At 40.8% G+C, this 19,168-nt stretch overlaps 2 protein-coding genes across 2 annotated transcripts in view; one reads left to right on the top strand and one right to left on the bottom strand.

The window, feature by feature from the left end:
- Positions 1–1,261: 1,261 nt before the first annotated feature.
- On the top strand, positions 1,262–8,924 carry LOC124259861 (tubulin polymerization-promoting protein family member 3-like). The gene is made up of 4 exons (XM_046694076.1): positions 1,262–1,497; positions 6,248–6,463; positions 6,883–7,018; positions 8,231–8,924. Exons 2-4 carry the CDS (start codon positions 6,255–6,257, stop codon positions 8,411–8,413), a joined length of 528 nt encoding a protein of 175 aa, XP_046550032.1. The 5' UTR covers positions 1,262–1,497; positions 6,248–6,254; the 3' UTR covers positions 8,414–8,924.
- A 2,911-nt stretch (positions 8,925–11,835) lies between these two features.
- The window catches only part of LOC124259855, a 38,251-nt gene continuing 30,918 nt past the window's right edge, over positions 11,836–19,168 (bottom strand). The window contains exons 20-23 of the mRNA XM_046694071.1: positions 15,178–15,431; positions 13,913–14,084; positions 12,123–13,282; positions 11,836–12,027 (exon numbers count right to left, since the gene is read on the bottom strand). Coding sequence (XP_046550027.1) covers positions 11,836–12,027; positions 12,123–13,282; positions 13,913–14,084; positions 15,178–15,431 — 1,778 coding nt within the window. The remainder of the gene's footprint in view (positions 12,028–12,122; positions 13,283–13,912; positions 14,085–15,177; positions 15,432–19,168) is intronic.

Here is a 19,168-nt window from a genome sequence, read left to right as displayed (position 1 = left end):
AAAAAAAAAATTTAAAAAACTGAAAAAACACAAGTCATCAACACGGGTTTATACTGTTACTGAAACAAAGTGAGTGAGTGAGTTTAATTTTACGTCATTTTAGCAATGTTCCAGCTGGGGGCACCAGAAATGTGCTTCACACATCGAACCCATGTTGGAATCGAACCACTATGTTACCCCACCACCGACTGACTGTCACAAATTTGCAAATTATACTGTAATATATAATCGCTTCATACCATCTCAGTATTATTAACCTGTCTCACGCTGGGTTTAAATGTTATATCAAACACTGAATGATACAATTTTCAATACTTGAGTATAAAAACGTTGCACAAGCTGTCTCAGATCTGGCCTTGGATGTGTATGGATATATTGCAAGGGTAGTGTCTTAAACACGGCTTGTCAATACAGACCTGTCAGTTTGTGTAACATATGTTGTCACTATAGTAGTTCGTGAAATGTAACGCTACAAAAGTGTTCTACTAAATACGAAAACCTACATGTGTCGTGTTTAGTGGTGTAAGCATAAAGCTGATCGTAATCTGATCCGTTCTGTCTGCGGCAGTGATCAGCATTCACTCACTATCGCAACAGTTACGATCACTGGCTATAGGGGACGGTGGGGTAGCCTAGTGGTTAAAGCGTTCCCTCGTCACGCCGAAGACCCGAGTTCGATTCCCCCCATGCCTACAATAGGGAAACCCAACTCTGAAGTCCTTGCTGGAATATTGCTAAAAGCGGCGTAAAACCATACTCACTCACTGGCTCTATTACATGACGGCAGTTTCCGTATATAATTCTTATATTCACACCTGCAAATATTCGTATGGCTCCTGAGACTAGAGTTAACATTGCCTACTCATATCCACTTGTTATAGACACAATTAACCATTAACCAGTTTAGTGGCATTACCCACCAACAGAAGTCTTTAATTATAGAAGGAGAATCACCGCTTGACATTCATGCCCCATTAATAGCATATACGATATATTCGTCCGGGTCATGTGTTATTTACAAGCAGGTCACGAACTGTTTTGTTTAGTTCCTTAAACGGGGATTATCCGTATAAACACCAGGAATTAGTGTGCTGTTATTGGATCAAAGACTGGGTTGAGCAACGTTTCTGTTTCGTCAAACTCTACTTTCCCTACTATGCAATATGAGACTGGCCCAAGACATGGTATTGAGGCAGTGGCTTAATCTAGTCAAGCAAAGCTTGTGTGACAAAACATATGTGACAAGTGTATTGACGCCGAAGGTTGAGTGCATGTACCGGCGAGTCTTTTGAAGGGTGTGTTTTGTATGGGGTTTATATCTCCGTTATTGACTGAAGTATCTAGTTGAAGCCCGGCTGATCGTGGTCACGTGGTCGATCCACGCAGCAACAGCGGGCGTTGTTTACGTTGGTTACAGGGACGGGGTGGCTGTCTATCCGTCAAGCTTCACATTCCCTAGGTCGCATTGTGTGTGGAAGGTGGACACTAGACAACAAGGTATGTAATCATACAGATGACACTTAAATCTGTTTTAGCACCATGGCTGATTCGAACCAGATAGTTGTCGCTTTGCAACAGCTGCCAGTACGTTATTAAATATGATGCTAGAAAAGACGTATTTTGTTAAAACGAATACAACATTTCTGAAGCCTTGAGCTATCACTTCGGATCGAAAATATATCAACTATATGTAGACTATGAAGACTTAAACACTCAGAAACAGAAATGACTCTTATGTTTTGTATGCATTGCTAGCATTGATGTTTACTGTTATTAAACGGTCGTCTAACGGGACTTTGGTTGACTCTGAAATAAGGTATGCATTATTTAATGATTGTCTAACGGGACTTTGGATGACTGTGAAATAAGGTATGCGCCTTGAGCATGTATACTACTTGCGTGGATATGCACGCTATATAAATATCCTATCATATCAAATACGATAATATCGTTCAAGCTACGCTATCGATTCTGGTATGAACATTGCGTGCTGTGTGCTGTTTACTCCGTGTTGTGAAACTCTCCTTGTACACTGACCATGGTTTATTTGTACTGTCGTCCACCCTTGACCTGTCTGCCACTGGGCATGAGTGAAATGGCTGGATGTGGAACGTTACTGCCGCAGTGCTATGAATGTACATTGATCTAACAGGTTTAAGCGTAACGGTTGTATGTCATAAATAACGCCGATTGTTGGCTGGTTGTGTTATATGCAATACTGGCCACATTGTTATTGATTATTCTCCGTGACAGGCGCGTGGTTCAGCATGTATTGGGATATTGTAAGGTTACAGTGACCGCACGTAGCAACGTTGTTACTTTTGTGAGTGGGGCGTTGGGGTAGACTGGTGGTTCAAGTGTTCGATCCCCCACAATGTGTGAAGCCCATTTCTTGTATCCCCCGCAGTGATATTGCTAGAATATAGGGGTGGGTATTGCAGGGAATTTTCATATTGCGATATATTTCGATACGAAAGCATGTATTGCGATATGTATTGCAAGAATTTTTTTTAACAAAAAACTACTTATAGTCGAGTTAATGCTTGATTTATAAAGCAAAAACACAACAAAATCACAATGCTTGATTAGGCTTTAATAAAAACTTTTAATCATAACAAAATAAAAATGTAAATAATGTTTGGCACAAATGAAACAAGGAAAGGAACAATTTAAAAACGGAAATATCCGAAGATTTCCGAGTGTTACGAAGTTTTCCGATTGCATGTCAAAATACCGGTTTTCGATCAGCGTATCGCAATACGTATCGTTTTCATGTCTGAACCGGTAAATACCGGTAAACCGGTTATATTGCGCAGCCCTACTAAAATAATGCTGTGAGACTACACATTATTGCGTTGACGAAGCGGGGAGGAGAGGCCATCGTGACAAAGGTTCTGGACATTTACAACTAAGGCAACTTGGTGATCACGATCTGTTCGAAAGTACGATCCTGACATGGGTAAGGGAGGCAACTCTGTATAGAACTCCACGGCACCTCAGACATTTCATCAACGTTGTCTGAGTGAGTTGGTTTGGTTTTATGCCGCCTTTAACAATATTCCAGCATTTTCACGGCGGGGGGAACAGAAATAATCTTCATAAATTGTACCCAATCAACCATGTGAAACATTTCATCTCTTTACGCCTTGGTTTGTTAAAGTACTAATCTAACGGTAAAGTTTAACACTTGTATTTAGGTTGCTCTTTTCTCCAAAATGTAAGACTGTCACTCAAACACTCATCCGGACATCAGAAAACGGGTTATCCAGTGGCACTGCAATTCTCTGTAAAGAGTTAGCGCCCCTTAACCTATAAGGATCTGAAGCCCAGAAATCCTAGGTCTCTGAGTAAGCTCACGGCTCACGGCTCACGGCTCTACTTCTATGACCAAGTCACACTGACACTCCTCCTACGTTAACTGACCCAGCTGTTAATAGAGGCGTAAAATCGAATTTAATCACTCTCTTAATTTTGGACGGGGACAAGCTTTTGGATAGCTTAGTGGTTAAGGCGTTCGCTCGTCACGCCGAAGAACCTGGTTCGATTCCCTACATGGGTACAATGTGTGAAGCCCATTTCTTGTGTCCCCCCGCCGTGATATTGCTGGATTATAGCAAAAAGCGGCGTAAAACTAAACTCACTCATGACGGCAGTTATATTCACCCCTCCACATAGTCGTATGGCTCCTGATTCAAGTGTGAATATCAACTACTTACATCCACTAGTTATAGACACAGAACTTTAAGCATCAACCATAGTCATTATATTCACTCACTAGCGCGATGCTACAGAAGCAAAGCGGTTATGATTTTAGTAGAAAGGCGCATGACTGACTGACTGACTGAGTTTGGTTTTACGCCGCTTTTAGCAATAATTCTAGCAACATCACGGCGGGGGACACCATAAATGGGCTTCACAGAAAGGCGCATGAATCAATGGTAGCAATTAATATACCCACTTTGATGTCTTGACAACAACCTTCGATATTCACGCTGGACCGTTGCCCGAGACTTTCAAATTGTGCTGAGGACTAGCAGAAAATTTGTCGGTTATAATTTTAAAACGGGTCCGTGATTACGTTTTGCCTAAACTTCAACTGAATAAAAGTGAAAGAATATGTAAATATGATATATTACAATAATTGTAATAAATATAGAGGGTGTCAAGCTATTACAGAAAGATCTGTAACTTTCTAAATCCTTCTGCCAAATGGCAAAACTCTGATATACTTGCAACATAATGAATAGCGAGGGAAAACTTACCATAACTCTTGTGCCACGTGTTCTTCTGTCACTGTCCAGCGAGGAAATGGAGTTGCTTTTGGGGCAACTCCACATTTCGTGTGGACAGCGCTTCCACCCTGTGTAACGTGTTTAGTCAAACGTCTTCCTGGGAAAAATCCTTATCCGATTACGCGGTGTACATTTTTAGTCAGTGTTTAATACATTTGACTACAGTGCAAAGGCTCAAAAGGATACTTAGGTAAGAAACACATGGGTATTATACGAACGCTTCAATAAGTCTCTTTCTTAATGCGCTTCGTTAGGTAATAGTTGTACAATCGTTTTGACGAATAAATTAACTAATTCAGCCAAACAAACGAAATCGACTTGTAGTGATTTGAATTTAAATTGAACTTGCCAATAACCCCTGGTGTTTGATGTATCCTTCATCCTTGCGAATGTTTTTTTCAAAGTGAAATATTACGCAAATTCAAAATGACATTTTCAACTCGAATTTTTGCGTTAATCACATGTTAAACTACTTGATTTCATTCCGGAATAAAATTCAAAACAGCTTTATACCATTGAAAGATAATATAAAGATAGTGTAAGGTGTGACTTACAATAATTTAAATACAATCGGAAGGGCACCAAACAACTAAGCAGTTTTAAAATGAAATTAAAGAACCGTATGGATGATTACTATAATTAATACTATATCTTGGTTATGTAACCTTTTAAGAATTGGGGACCTGATTCCTGCTAGTTTCAGAAACATATATGCATATTTAAAATTGGTCAATTGTATCGTATTACGGTAATGGAAGTGTTTTCTTTAAAGTAATCTCGATCATACAATTCAGTGGTTGATATCATGAGCATGAAACTACGCAGTTCTGATACGGCGACATGCATACATATTGTTTTACGGGACAGCTTGCTTCTCTGTTCTGAGGTGAAGTTTCTGGATAATGATATTATCATGCCGACATCCCGTTAGTCGGCTGATGGTACCTGGAGATTTATTCTGTTCCTGAAAGGGGTTCGTGTCTTTGATGTTTTGACTGATACATTATATCATCGCATCACTCACGGGTTTGCCTGATCCAGATTCGATACTGGTATTTCTCAAACCGCCGTCTAGTATTCAGACCCTAGGAAATATCCAATAGTATCATAAGTGTACATTTCTTCAGTAGTAGTTTCCCGAAAAGACATCTTCTTTTCTTGATTTTTTACCACAATAACATAAGTTTTAACAGCGACTTGGGGCGGTGGGGTAGCCTATTGGTTAAAGCGTTCGTTCGTCACGCCGAAGACCCGGGTTCGATTCACCACATGGCCTTAATGTGTGAAGCCCATTTCTGGTGTAACCCGCCGTGATATTGCTGGAATATTGCTAAAAGCGGCGTAAAACTAAATTCACTCACTTTTACAGCGACTTAAGGGTATTCTATTCTCCTCGGGGACTGTTTGGTAGCTCAGTGGTCAAAGTGTTCGCTTGTCAAGACCTTGGTTCGAATCAGGTGTCCCCCGTTGTGATATTGCTGGAATATTGCTAATAGCGGCGTAAAACTAAACTCACTCATTCACTCCTTATCCTCCTCAATATCACCGGAGGTGTAGACCCGTGAAGATCCGGGTTAAAATTGATCTTCAGCAACCCATGCTTGTCGTAAGAGGTGACTAACGGGATGGGGTGACCAGATTCGCTGACCTTGTTGACGTATGTCAACGTATCCAAACTATGTAGATCGATGCTCATGCTGTTTATCACGGGATTGTCTGGTCCAGACTCGATTATTTTCAGACCGCCGCCACATAGCTGGAATATAAGCTGGGGTTAAACAACAAACCAACCAACCAACCAACATTCCATTTATATTATTCCATTTGTTCCCATTCTTTGACAGTAAATAACTGTCTCAATAAAAAGTGTATGTAAGCAAAAAACAAACCACTGGAAGAGTAATGACTATGTCGTTAAAAAAATAATCAACTCACTCACTCATTCACTGCTGCAGACTGACAATGGCGAAGGCTGCAGTAGAAGGAGACGTGTCGTGCTGGGCAGATATCGGCCTGATCAAGTCAGCGTTCAAGCGGGGCGTCAAAACAGGAGCAGCCGCGGGAGGGGACGGCGATAAAGCATCGCTCTCAGCTTTAAAGAAAGTCATCCCTTTAGCTGCATACAATACCATCCAGACAGGTGCTTTTGCCGCGGCTGCCAAACCAACAGGGTAAGCTTTCAAACACTCAGAAAAACATGCATCACTCAAGCATATATTAAAGATCCAAGCGCCACGACCCACAAAGCGTTCGTAACATTAAATCCTGTCGTAACTCTAGAGTTTATCATAGCTTCAAGAATGTCGCAGCGCTTGGGACGCTCTGTGGATCGGGATCCAGGTTCTTAAATTCATTTAAAATTCATTGTCATTTTGAATTAACCAATTAACGTTCAGAACTATGATTCTTATGAATATCAGCAGACAGCTGATACTGTGTGCGTCAAGATCCGAGTTCGATCCCAACATGTGTACAATGTGTGAAGTCCATTTCTGTTTTCCCCACCCGTGATATTGCTGGAATATTGCTAAAACGGCGTAAACCTAAACTCACTCACTCACTCACTGTTACCCAATTGATCTTTTGACAGGGGTAAACTTGCCCTGGACAAATTCGTCAGCAAAGACTTCTTCTTGAAAATGGCGAAAGGTAACGAGGCAGAGGCGGAAAAGTTGGCGAAGAAAATAGCTGGTGACGAGCAGGCAGCACAAGACAAGGACGCCAAGGTATCTCCTGCTTCTCATGTAACAGTGTGATACACATGGGTGGTGACGGAGATAAATAACTCCATGGTGACAGATACATATGTGTATGGTGACGGAGATACATAACTCTGGGTGACAGATACATATGTGTATGGTGACGGAGATAAATAACTCTGGGTGACAGATACATATGTGTACGGTGACGGAGATAAATAACTCTATGGTGACAGATACATATGTGTATGGTGACGGAGATAAATAACTCTATGGTGACAGATACATATGTGTATGGTGACGGAGATAAATAACTCTATGGTGACGTGTATGGTGACGATAAATAACTCTATGGTGACAGATACATATGTGTATGGTGACGGAGATAAATAACTCTATGGTGACGGAGATAAATATGTGTACATATGTGTATGGTGACGGAGATAAATAACTCTATGGTGACATATACATATGTGTATGGTGACGGAGATAAATAACTCTGGGTGACAGATACATGTGTATGGTGACGGAGATACATATGTGTACAGATACATATGTGGTGACGGAGATAAATAACTCTATGGTGACAGATACATATGTGTATGGTGACGGAGATAAATAACTCTATGGTGACAGATACATATGTGTACGGTGGTGACGGACAGATACATATAAATAACTCTATGGTGACAGATACATATGTGTATGGTGACGGAGATAAATAACTCTATGGTGACAGATACATATGTGTATGGTGACGGAGATAAATAACTCTATGGTGACAGATACATATGTGTATGGTGACGGAGATAAATAACTCTATGGTGACAGATACATATGTGTATGGTGACGGAGATAAATAACTCTATGGTGACAGATACATATGTGTATGGTGACGGAGATAAATAACTCTATGGTGACAGATACATATGTGTATGGTGACGGAGATAAATAACTCTATGGTGACAGATACATATGTGTATGGTGACGGAGATAAATAACTCTATGGTGACATATACATATGTGTATGGTGACGGAGATAAATAACTCTATGGTGACATATACATATGTGTATGGTGACGGAGATAAATAACTCTATGATGACAGATACATATGTGTATGGTGACGGAGATAAATAACTCTATGGTGACAGATACATATGTGTATGGTGACGGAGATAAACGCTACATATATGTTTGACGGAGATAAACGCTTCTATGTTTTCACCTTTTCTTCCAGGGCCCCGGGAAGGTTGATGCTACCACAAAAAGACTGACAGACGCGTCGAAGTACACAGGCGCGCACAAGGAACGTTTCGATGACTCAGGGAAGGGCAGGGGCAAAGGTGGGAGGGTAGACGAAGCAAAAAATAGCGGCTACGTTGGCAACTACAAGGGGGAAGGATCCTACAAGGGAAACTAACAACTGGGTGCCGGGGGATGTCCTTATCCAGCCAACCAGTGTACTCTACCATCAGATAAACTCTGACGTCATCGGGTGTCTCAACTAGGAGCATTAGTTAACGGCAACTTATAAACGCCAACAAGCCGTTATATCTACCACAAGGTTGTGTTTATTCATCTGCCAGAACTTTCTGAAAATCATGAATTTGTAAAACATTTTGGGTGGAAAATATATAAATGAAGAGGACTATTAGATTCAGAATTATCAATTTTGATAAGTTATTATTGATAAGTGAAATGCCGTTTCCAGGCACCCGCAATATGATAAACTTCGCAATATTCAGTTATGGTTGTGTGGTTCTAACAGAGTTGATGTTTTTATTGTCTCCGACGCAGAGCAGATCATGCATGGTGAAGTCTGGCGTGAAGGCAACATTCATTTTATGTGTTCCTGTCATGTGTCATTGTATAGTTACATTATTTAAATAGTTTCAGTTGCAAAATGTTAATAAACGTTATTCTAAATGAGAGCTGTCGTATGTTTTAATCTAACGAGGAAATACTGAATCATTTTATGTGACGTTTCAAAGGCCGGCGTGAAACAATCAACAGTTGGTTATTTTCGGTGACACGTGGAGTGCTGTATTTAGTCACGTGTTTAAGTAGTTTTGAAGAATCTTGGATTTAGAGATGTTTCCACTTTACCTTCACAGAAGTCTCAGGTTCGATTCTCTGAATGGTTATAATGTGTGGTTTGTTTTGTTGTTTAACGCCGCACTCAGCAATATTCCAGCTCCATTGCGGCGGTCTGTAAATAATCGAGTCTGAACCAGACAATCCAGTGATCAACATCAGAAGCATCGTTCTACGCAATATGATGACATGTGTCAACCAAGTCAGCGAGCCTGACCACCCGATCCGTTAGTCGCCTCTTACGACAAGCATGGGTTACTGAAGATCAATTCTAACTCTGATCTTCACGGGTTCAATAACACCTCGAACTGTTGATCACTTGATGCATTTTCGATGGTTCCTAAAACGTCAAGTTTCGTCTATTTCTCACCCCTTTTTACGGTTCATTTTAACTTCAAGTGATAATAAAAATCATAGAAAAGCCATAAACTCTCTTTTCTAAAACGATCCTTGTAAGGTTGACCATAGACATGAAAATCACTGCACAGTAAGCATTAGGCAATGAAGTCCAATTTTAAGCCATGACACAGATTCAATGTCAAGCGGTATCTGAAACATCGCATCCTTACCTTAATTGTTCAGGGCAATACTGAAATGTCGGTATTATCCCACTGATCGCCTGTTTCCGTCAATGGTTCCAACTAAATCCAGATTGTCCAATTTGAATAATAAGAGTTATCTTCCCTTGGGAAAATTATTCGAAGATGTTGCTGGGGGAATTATTTTTTAATATGTGAGAAAACAAACTCTAAAAGTGCTGATTACCGTTACCTTTAAGAAATTACTTTTGAGAATATTTCTTGTCATGGGTTTGGTCAGCGTGACATGCGGTATAATCAGACAACAGCGCAATCTCTGCCCCCCTTGGCATTGTTCATAAACCACTTAAGACGTAGACACAGAGACTGCAGCAAGGTGAGGTGAGGTGAAATTGGGTTTTACTTCGTACTTGAGAATATTTCGCTCATATGACGACGTGCATGCGTGTGTATGTGTATGTGCGGCTGCTTGTACTAGCCCAGACTTAAGCTGGTTTTATAGTGCTAGCTCACTGAGATACCATGCCACAGTGAAGCATGAATACCCCACTCAGACACATTATACTGACTCCGAGCCGACCAGTCCTTGTTGTACCCATTAATGCCGAGCGCCAGACAGAGACCAACAAGTACCATATTTTAACGTCTTTTGGTATGACGCGACCGGGGATCGAACCCGCGACCTTCCGCTCTCCGGGCGGACGCTCTAACCACTACACCACGGAGGCGGTCTGACTGCATCAAGAGTTGTGTTTATTGCTCTGTTGTGCATGGATAATAACTAAAATTAAATGTCTCTCCTTATGCGTCTGTTTTTAAAGTGATATTAGAAAGGTATTTCGCAACAGTATGCATAGAAAAATTACGCCACAGAATACGAAGAGAGGTGTTTTGCATCAGTGTACTTTGAGACTTAATTTGCATCAGTATGCGTGGTTAATGGCCGGGAAAGCTAAAATCATGACGCTTCTCGGTTCAATGAGCGTTGCCTTCCCGGTACTTGCAATGCAAAGTTATGGCTTACTGAACACGGCGCGACTCACTCTGAGGCTCTGGCAAATTACAAAGAAATAAGGATTAACGTGGACGCTCTTTATACATTGTAAGATTATAACAATGTTTTGAAAAGGAATCTATCTACTCATGAATTATGCCTAGAAACTATTATTTAAAGATCTAAACAAGCGAAGAAGATAAACACTCTACTATAACAATGTTTTGAAAAGAAATCTATCTACTCCCAACATGGATTATACTTCCCAGCACCGTATCTTTAGCTTTGGCGGTACACCCCTACTCCCTTGAAAATTAGCTCTCTCGGAAATCGAAATATACATTTTAGCCTTCCCGGGACATCTAAAAAATAAATTTTAGCCTTCCCGGTACGACACCGTATACGTAGATACGTATTACGTAGATATACGTATTATTACGTAACGGTATACGGAGAAAGGATATTATGCATCAGTATACGTAGATACGTATTATTATACAGAAAGGATATTATGCACAGTATACGTAGATACGTATTACGTAACGTAGAAAGGATATTATTACGTAGATAGGTATTACGCAACAGTATACGGAGAAAGGATATTATGCATCAGTATACGTAGATAGGTATTACGCTAACAATATACGGAGAAAAGATATTATGCATCAGTATACGTAGATAGGTATTACGCAACAGTATACGGAGAAAGGATATTATGCATCAGTATACGTAGATAGGTATTACGTAACAATATACGGAGAAAGGATATTTCGCAAGTGCATTTATAGAGGTATTACGCAACATTATACGTAAAGAATTATTTCGTTACAGTAGGCAACTGTGAAATTCGTCCGATAAGTCAAAATAACAAGGAGAAATATGGCAAATATTGATATTCAAACCATTCCCAGAACATTACAGTTTCGATTTACGTGGAATACAGAATGGGGGGAAGCCAGATGCGTCCCAGAAACTATATTTACACAAAGATAAGGTTATTTCCATACAATACAGACGTTGACAAGAATACTTCGAAACAATGTTCAGTGAAAAAGTTTAAAAGTCGAAAATGTTAAGTACCGTTAAATACCAATAGAATTGTGTTTTTGCTGTCACGGTTACTTGAGAACGCACAGGTGCAATCGGAAAGAAAAATGTCTTTAGGATAGAACAGAGGTTTCATCGTTGGGGCATGTCAGTCGGATGTCGGATGTCCTAGTTGGTGTGTACAGTGGTCGGTCCATCTCCCTTGAAGTCGCCATCTCTTGTTTCCTTCATCTGTGGATTCATGGCCATCTTCTTGGGTTCGCCATTGCTCTCTATGATGGCCTCCAGGTTGTCATGCAGGTACACGTTATTGATGGATTTGAGCAAGCGGTCGATGCGGTTTGGGAACTCCTCCACGTCCTGACATTTTTGGAATTTCGTGCTTCTGCTGCTGCCGGTTGATGATGGGGGAGATGGGGGAGTGTAAATACCAACCCATTTTTGAACCTGTTCACCATGAAGTCGACTATCTCATAGTCGTTGTTCTTTTTCTTGATATCGACACGGACGGTGCCGAAGGTGTCGTTGAGGATGGAGAGGAACATGTTGACGAGGATGAAGGTGACCGTGACAACGAAGAAGAAGACGTAGACCTTGGTAAGGATTGGCTCCACCATCAGCATTTCGTTGATGTCGATCTTACCCATCATCATCAGGATCCCGGACTCAGCTGCCTTGATGAAGGTCGAGAAGCTTAGACTGGTCGACATGAAGGTCTGGTAGAACAGCTGCATGAAGGCCAGGAACACCACCCAGAACATCAAACTGAAGTGAAGGATGCTCTGTGCACAACTTTCGAGAGTCGAACCCAGCAACGACATACGTTTGTTGAAGCGGAGCAGTTTGAGGAACTTCAGACTCCCAAAGAACACCAACCAGCCAACCATGTAAGAAAACAGCTCATTCCAGTAACCAACATATTGGAATTTCATATATTCATTGCCTTTGTTTTTCTTGAACATGCTCGTTAGTGTGATTGTAACAAAGAGACGATAGAAATACACAACGATGGCAGCAATGGACATGGTGATGATAGATAGTTCAATCCAGTTCCAGAAGGACCGAAAATACTTTGATCCTTGTTTGGTGAAGTTCCGAACCTCCTTGATTATAAAAGCGATGGTAAAGCACAGATATATTGCCTCGCATACGACTTGGAAATACATCACAGATGTAATGTAGGGAAGAAGCATCGCTGGCTCAAATCGGTACGATGCCAGGACGCCTCCGCTTGATGGGAACTCTGCTACTATGGTGCATATGGCGAATAGGTTCACTTGAGGATTATAGACAGTGAACTCCACAAAAACTGCTCTCGTGTATTTGTCAATCCAGTTTTCTTCCTTTAATGATGTCATGGCTTTATCAAGTTTTTCCTTGGATCCTCTTAACTCCACGACATACCCTCCTCCTCCATAGACTCCGAGGAGACCCCAGTACGGATACCCGTTCAGCTCAGAGGCTGGTGTGTAAATGTATTCTTTTCGGGCAAGAGTTGTCAGGTCATAGGGGCTCCATCTGGTGCCGTAGGACTTCTTGTCTTCATTGAGCATGGAATAGTCTTCGTTGCACTGTACTATGGCAGAGGACATTACGTTGATCGTACTGCACTGACCTGTAAGGATATATAACGAAATGTACTTTGTTCACATACCGTTTAACATTTGCTAAGGATACTGATATATGGAAAACAGTTTAAGTGTAAATTAAGCCAGATGGTAGTTGTCATGCATCACATATATTTATTCTGGGAAGAAGGGAGTTAGAAAAGGTCTTCAGCTATCAATGCTTGTCGGCAGCTTAGAATCCCGATTGTTAGAGGCGCTGGGATGTTCAGGCCTGTTAGATTGCATGTCATCGTATCCAGATGCTCATGATATCAATCACTGGATTGTCTGTCACAGCCTTGTCAATGCACAGACTATCGTCATATCAGCTGGAATACAGCTGAATACAATAACATCCCCTGCCCAATAAAAAATATAAATATAAATAGATAAATAAAAATACCCACCCCCCAAAAAAAGAAAAAAAAGAAAGAAAGAAAAAAAAAAGACACCCCCAAAAAACCCAAAACACAAAAAGACAAAAAAAAACCACACCTCCAAAACAACAAAAAACAACAACCCCAAGATAACAACAACAAAAAAACAACAACACAAAATAATTAAACACATAATGAAGTAAACGTGGGAACGCATCAACCGCATCTAGCATGTAGCCTGTATTGGTCTCAACTACCAACCTGTTTTGACTCTCAGTTGTCGCATGGTGGCATAGCCCATGATTCGGGACACTTTGTCGCCGATGAAGCCTCGCAGCAGGAGTGCGGGGTCGTTGTTGTAGTAGTTGTCTGCTCGGAGGCTGCTCACCAGGGCGCTCCTTGCCCACAACCAGAACTCCTCAGTATTCTGGATCTGAAAGTTGATGTACATTTTTAGCGGTCTGCAGATAACCTGAATGCATGAATTGCCGTTCGTTGATTACTATGTCAGTGTTCTGGATCCGAAAGGTGATATACATTTTTAGCGGTCTGCAGATAACCTGAATACATGAATTATCGTTCTTGGATTACTATGTCGTGCTCATCAAACTGGTTACTTCTAAAGTGTTTTTGAACAGATTTGTATGTAGTTTAAGATACCGTTCGATGATATGGATGACGATTTAGAATGTAAAACAAATTCAGTTTATTTCCCGGTGCTTCAAAACCGTATTCAATACGCGGTAACTGCGGTCAATATTTGCGAACACTGACCCGTCATCTCGAATTCATAAATATGATCGATGATGGTGAATAATCCAATGTATTATGATATCTTGGACGGTATATCGAATTCGAGTTGAACATTAGGTACGTCAGTGTTATTTAGGGAAGGGAGTGTGCGGTTGACACCTTACTGATAAGAAAGTCAAGGCTGAACATTGTGTGGTTAAAAGTCCCTGACAGGAAATCTTTAAAGTCTCTAACATTGGGCTTGGTCAGTTCGACAGAAGATGGCCACGAGATCGAAGAGGTCACTGCTTCTGCAGATCAGAAAGTATACTAAAAAGCTATGAAAAAAACGACCGAACAATTGAGATTTACGAACAACCGTTTAAAGACAAGTATAGAGTTTGTAATTAAGAAAAATCGAAAAAGTTGAGATCAACTGATTTCTGCTGATATTTGGCATAACGAAAAACATCTTATTTCCAAATGAACACAGTGAGAAATGTTTGGTTCCAGCAATACCCTTCTTTTGAAATATCAAGGATGATGTAGTAATGGTACTAGTTAAGTTTTGTTTGAAAGAAATACCTCATCTTCTCGAAAATGCAAGAAAAAAGTAATTTTTCCTTTAAAAAAACCCTCCCCACCCCAAATTAGTATCTAACAAGCATACGTTTTTAAAAATTATAATTAAGAGTATCCCTAAATACGCCATGTACTGTAACGTGGAAAGATTTTACTTTGCATGGGCACTTATATTTATCATTGAAGACGCAAGATAACCATACTTGGCTTACCTCTGAGAACCATTGCTGGGTGTCATTGTTCTTGATGATCATCTTCTCCAGGCTGTCCTTGTAGTAGAAGCTGTCCGGGCTCCTGTTCCTGTAGCTGACGACCATCAGTATCCACACGAAGAAGGAGTAGAAAACAATCTCCCTGATGATGTCCCACATCTTGATCTCGTTCAGCCTCTGTCTCCTCGCCCTCTGCAGGACTGTAGGATCTGGGGGCTTGTACCCGATCTTCTTGGGACGGGCAGCCCCATAGGCTACAGAAAAGGGAATACTTTTTAACGACTAATATTAAATCCAAATAGTACAAGAAGACAAAGTCATCAATATCACTCGCAATGGTAAATACTCTTCATGAATAAGTCAACTAGTTATGACTATGTCAAATGTTACATTGTTCTTCACAATGATCTCATGAAAACATGTACATGTAAACTATTCATATACCACCATGCTGGTATCAACAACAGACTGCCTGAGTGCTTCCAGTGTTTGATGTACCTCAGTAATGGTACTGTTGAATACTGTACAGAGTGGTACTGTTGATTTATGTCATTAGGTTCCTGAATACCCACACTGGAAGGAGAGTGTTGAAAGGTTCTAAAGTTTGTTTGTTGTTTAACGCCGCACTCCGCAATATTCCAGCTATACGGCGGGTTTTTTAAGTTCTGCTCCTAAAAAGAGCACTACTACCAATTTCACTCAAAGTAAAACTTGTTGCCATGGAAAAGCAAAAAATATTTTATTCATTAATCCAAAACTACCAAAAGGCACCAGTTCGCAACCAGACCTCTCTATGTGCCAAGTTTGGTAAAGAAATAATGAACGATTTTTTATGCTCTGCTCCGGAAAAGACGAATTTGCACGGACAGACGGAGTCCAAAATAATACCCCACGTAAAACGCGTTACGGGGGATAATAAACAGTTGTGCACCTTGATGTGCGGACCTTAGGTCTGTTTCTTTAAAAGTTTTCAGGCACCAAAAAACAATGATTGACATTATGAACAATGCATGGAGTGCAAGAAATCTGTGACCGTAGGTTCGCGTTAGGATTCGACCTGAGAATGTTTCTAGTTTTGTCAGCAGAAACTGTGGAATCCACTGTAGTACAACTGAACCAACTGAATCCTAATACTGTTGCAAGCGGCTCCAAACCCAACTAACCATCTCCATAACTCTGAAAGCTCTGAAAGAGATGGAGAGAGAGAAAATTCTGCAATTGAACCTCCAAACATGGAGGCCTACGGAGAAGGTCTCTGTGGGACCTTTGTACTCCCCAAGATAGTTTTTTCTGGAAACGTTGTAAATCATAATATTTCGCTTGGTATCTGGCACCTGCTGGTGCTCGGATCATACATGTACAGTGAGGTTGTTATTGTCCATGTATTAGATCACAAAGTCAGACATTCTCTGAACTGCTATGAAAGGACAACCCCTTGCCAGGTGGCTTCAGGATACAGTACTCAGTCTACCTGTACTGACTCTTGATATTTTGGAACATGCCATCCCTTGGGTTGCGAGATTAGAATAGATCCCCAGCAACCTGTGCTGGTTATAAGAGGCGAGAACATACGGTTTACGTCGACGAAAAGAACAAACAGACCAGCAAACAATGAAACGAATAAAAGAACGAACGAACTAACGAACAAATAAAAATCAAACAAAACAGAAAGAAGGAATGAAGGAAGGAACGAACAAACAAATATCTGTGATGTCATAATTTAAACATGCAATATGGTTCTGTAAAAAGTGAGTGAGTGAGATGGTCGTTGGGTAGGAGTGACTATATTTGTTACGCCGCTTTTAACAATATTCCAGCAATATCACGGCGGGGGACACCAGAAATGGGCTTCACATATTGTACCCATATGGGGATTCAAACCCGGGTCATCGGCGCGACGAGCGAACGCTTTAACCACTAGGCTACCTCACCGCCCTCACCGACGTCACATGAACAGCCGGGTCACAGATTGCGACGAACCTGTCGTATTTGTTGTCAAGGCGTAGGGACTCTCTGTTTGAATAGGTAACCTTAAACCTAGGCTGGTGGTAGGGGGCGACGGAATGTCACCGTACTCCCAAGACTCGGATAGCTGTTCATAATCACAGTGTTAAAGCAAGCATGTGGCACTGGCGACACTGTCTGACCGTGGGACAAATACATCTTAAAATAAATCTGAACACAGATACATAGGTATTTGTATAATAATGAAACAATAACATGTCTCTGATGACTATAGTCACAAAAGGTCACACAAAAATATAACGATATTAACAATGAGATCAACGACCAATTTTCAAAGAGACCCATAACATACTGACTGACTGATTGAATTTGGTTTTACGTCGATTTTAGCAATATTCCAGCAACATCATGGCGGGGGACACCAGAAATGGGCTTCACACATTGTACCCTCTCTTGGGATTCGAACCCGGGTCTTCGGCGTGACGAGCGACCGCTTTAACCACTAGGCTATCCCACCGCCCTCATAACATACATGCACAAATGATATTACAGATTAAATATATAGGCTGTACATCATTAAATATACCCTACCTTGCCTCTTTAAATAATACCGTGATGGCATGATTCAGAATAAATGTGATCCAAACCATCAAAGTTCCAACAGTCCTGTATGCATACCTTCTTCACCCACGAATTACTGCTACATGATTCAAAATATCATGGAATCAAATTGAAAAACAGAATCTATGTATATATACATGCATCCCCATGGCACAGAGCAGTAGGCAACACGTGGCACAATTTCTCTAAAACACACGGTTATAGGAGGCAGCCTTGGCGCAGACCTTCGTACAATGGTACACATTGAAAACACATGGTGATCGCCACTGTTGAACGGCGTAGTCTAAACATGCTTGTAATACGGTCCTTGCTGTAACGGGCCATTCGGTGGAGGAAGGGTATGTTTCATTCGGAAGGGGAAGGTATTTGATTATAACGTCAATATGTTAGGCGCATTAAACATGTACGTACGTCGCTTGAAACAAAAATATATCAATACGCTTGCTTTTATCTTTGGCGAAAAACTTTCTGTTTTTCTTCAAAGGCAATATGGGCAAGATGCAGCTGGCATCCAATATGCATTAAAGTATGTGCCTGAAATGTGTGTTAAATTGTAGCCATATTTAACAGGGCTCATCAGAAGAAGCGAGTGTATTAAGTGCAAGAGGCAAGCTGAGAGCAATGTACCTGTGTGTCTGTTGATATTGCATTACAGGGACGTTCAAGTGAGGAAGTAAACAGATATGTATTTCCACCAAATATCATCATAGTTCTTTATATAAGCCCTGCCTACGTCAGGAAAAATTCATAATTCGAAGAGTTTGTGTGTACTTTTTCCGCTGTACCATTGGGCAAAAGTGCCAACACAGTTTTAACATATATAGTAGCTTCTGAAAATATATATGTACACCCTCACGTGGTAAATATATGTATAAACATATATTAACGTATATGTGAATGTATGTATGTATGTATGTGCATTGCATGCGTGCGTGCGTGCGTGCACGTATGTGCATGTGTATATATGTGTTACTAAGTATATGTTTGTGTGAGCGCAATTTGAATTAAACTTACCTTGTCAACTTTATGTAAACCATATCATATCAGTTAAAACTATCTTCCACAAACACAGCCCGACTTGATTTACTGTTTTGCCAATCTTCATCCACTTAGCAATCATGGAACATGAGGACCATCCCTATCCCACCCACCTATACACACCCAGTTTCTATACTCATACGAAATTGAATTATTTCGGTCATATAACACGTGTTTGTGAATATCTATAAACAGTGATAATAAAAGGTGTTCGCAAAAGCGTATCCTGCAACTAAGGTGTCAGTCATCGCAAACACACACGCAAGTCACGTGTCCACCTGCACAAACACGGAAACATACTGTACAAGTCAAAATAAGGAATCACCAATTTGGAAAGTTGGAATCATTGTCGTACAGTCTTGCCCCT

This window comes from Haliotis rubra, unplaced genomic scaffold (genome assembly GCF_003918875.1).
Source record: "Haliotis rubra isolate DU_JTF1 unplaced genomic scaffold, ASM391887v1 Scf74, whole genome shotgun sequence".
Classification (NCBI taxonomy): domain Eukaryota; kingdom Metazoa; phylum Mollusca; class Gastropoda; order Lepetellida; family Haliotidae; genus Haliotis; species Haliotis rubra.
The sequence above is the reverse complement of the archived record's forward strand: the minus strand, read 5'-3'. Positions and strand labels throughout refer to the sequence as shown.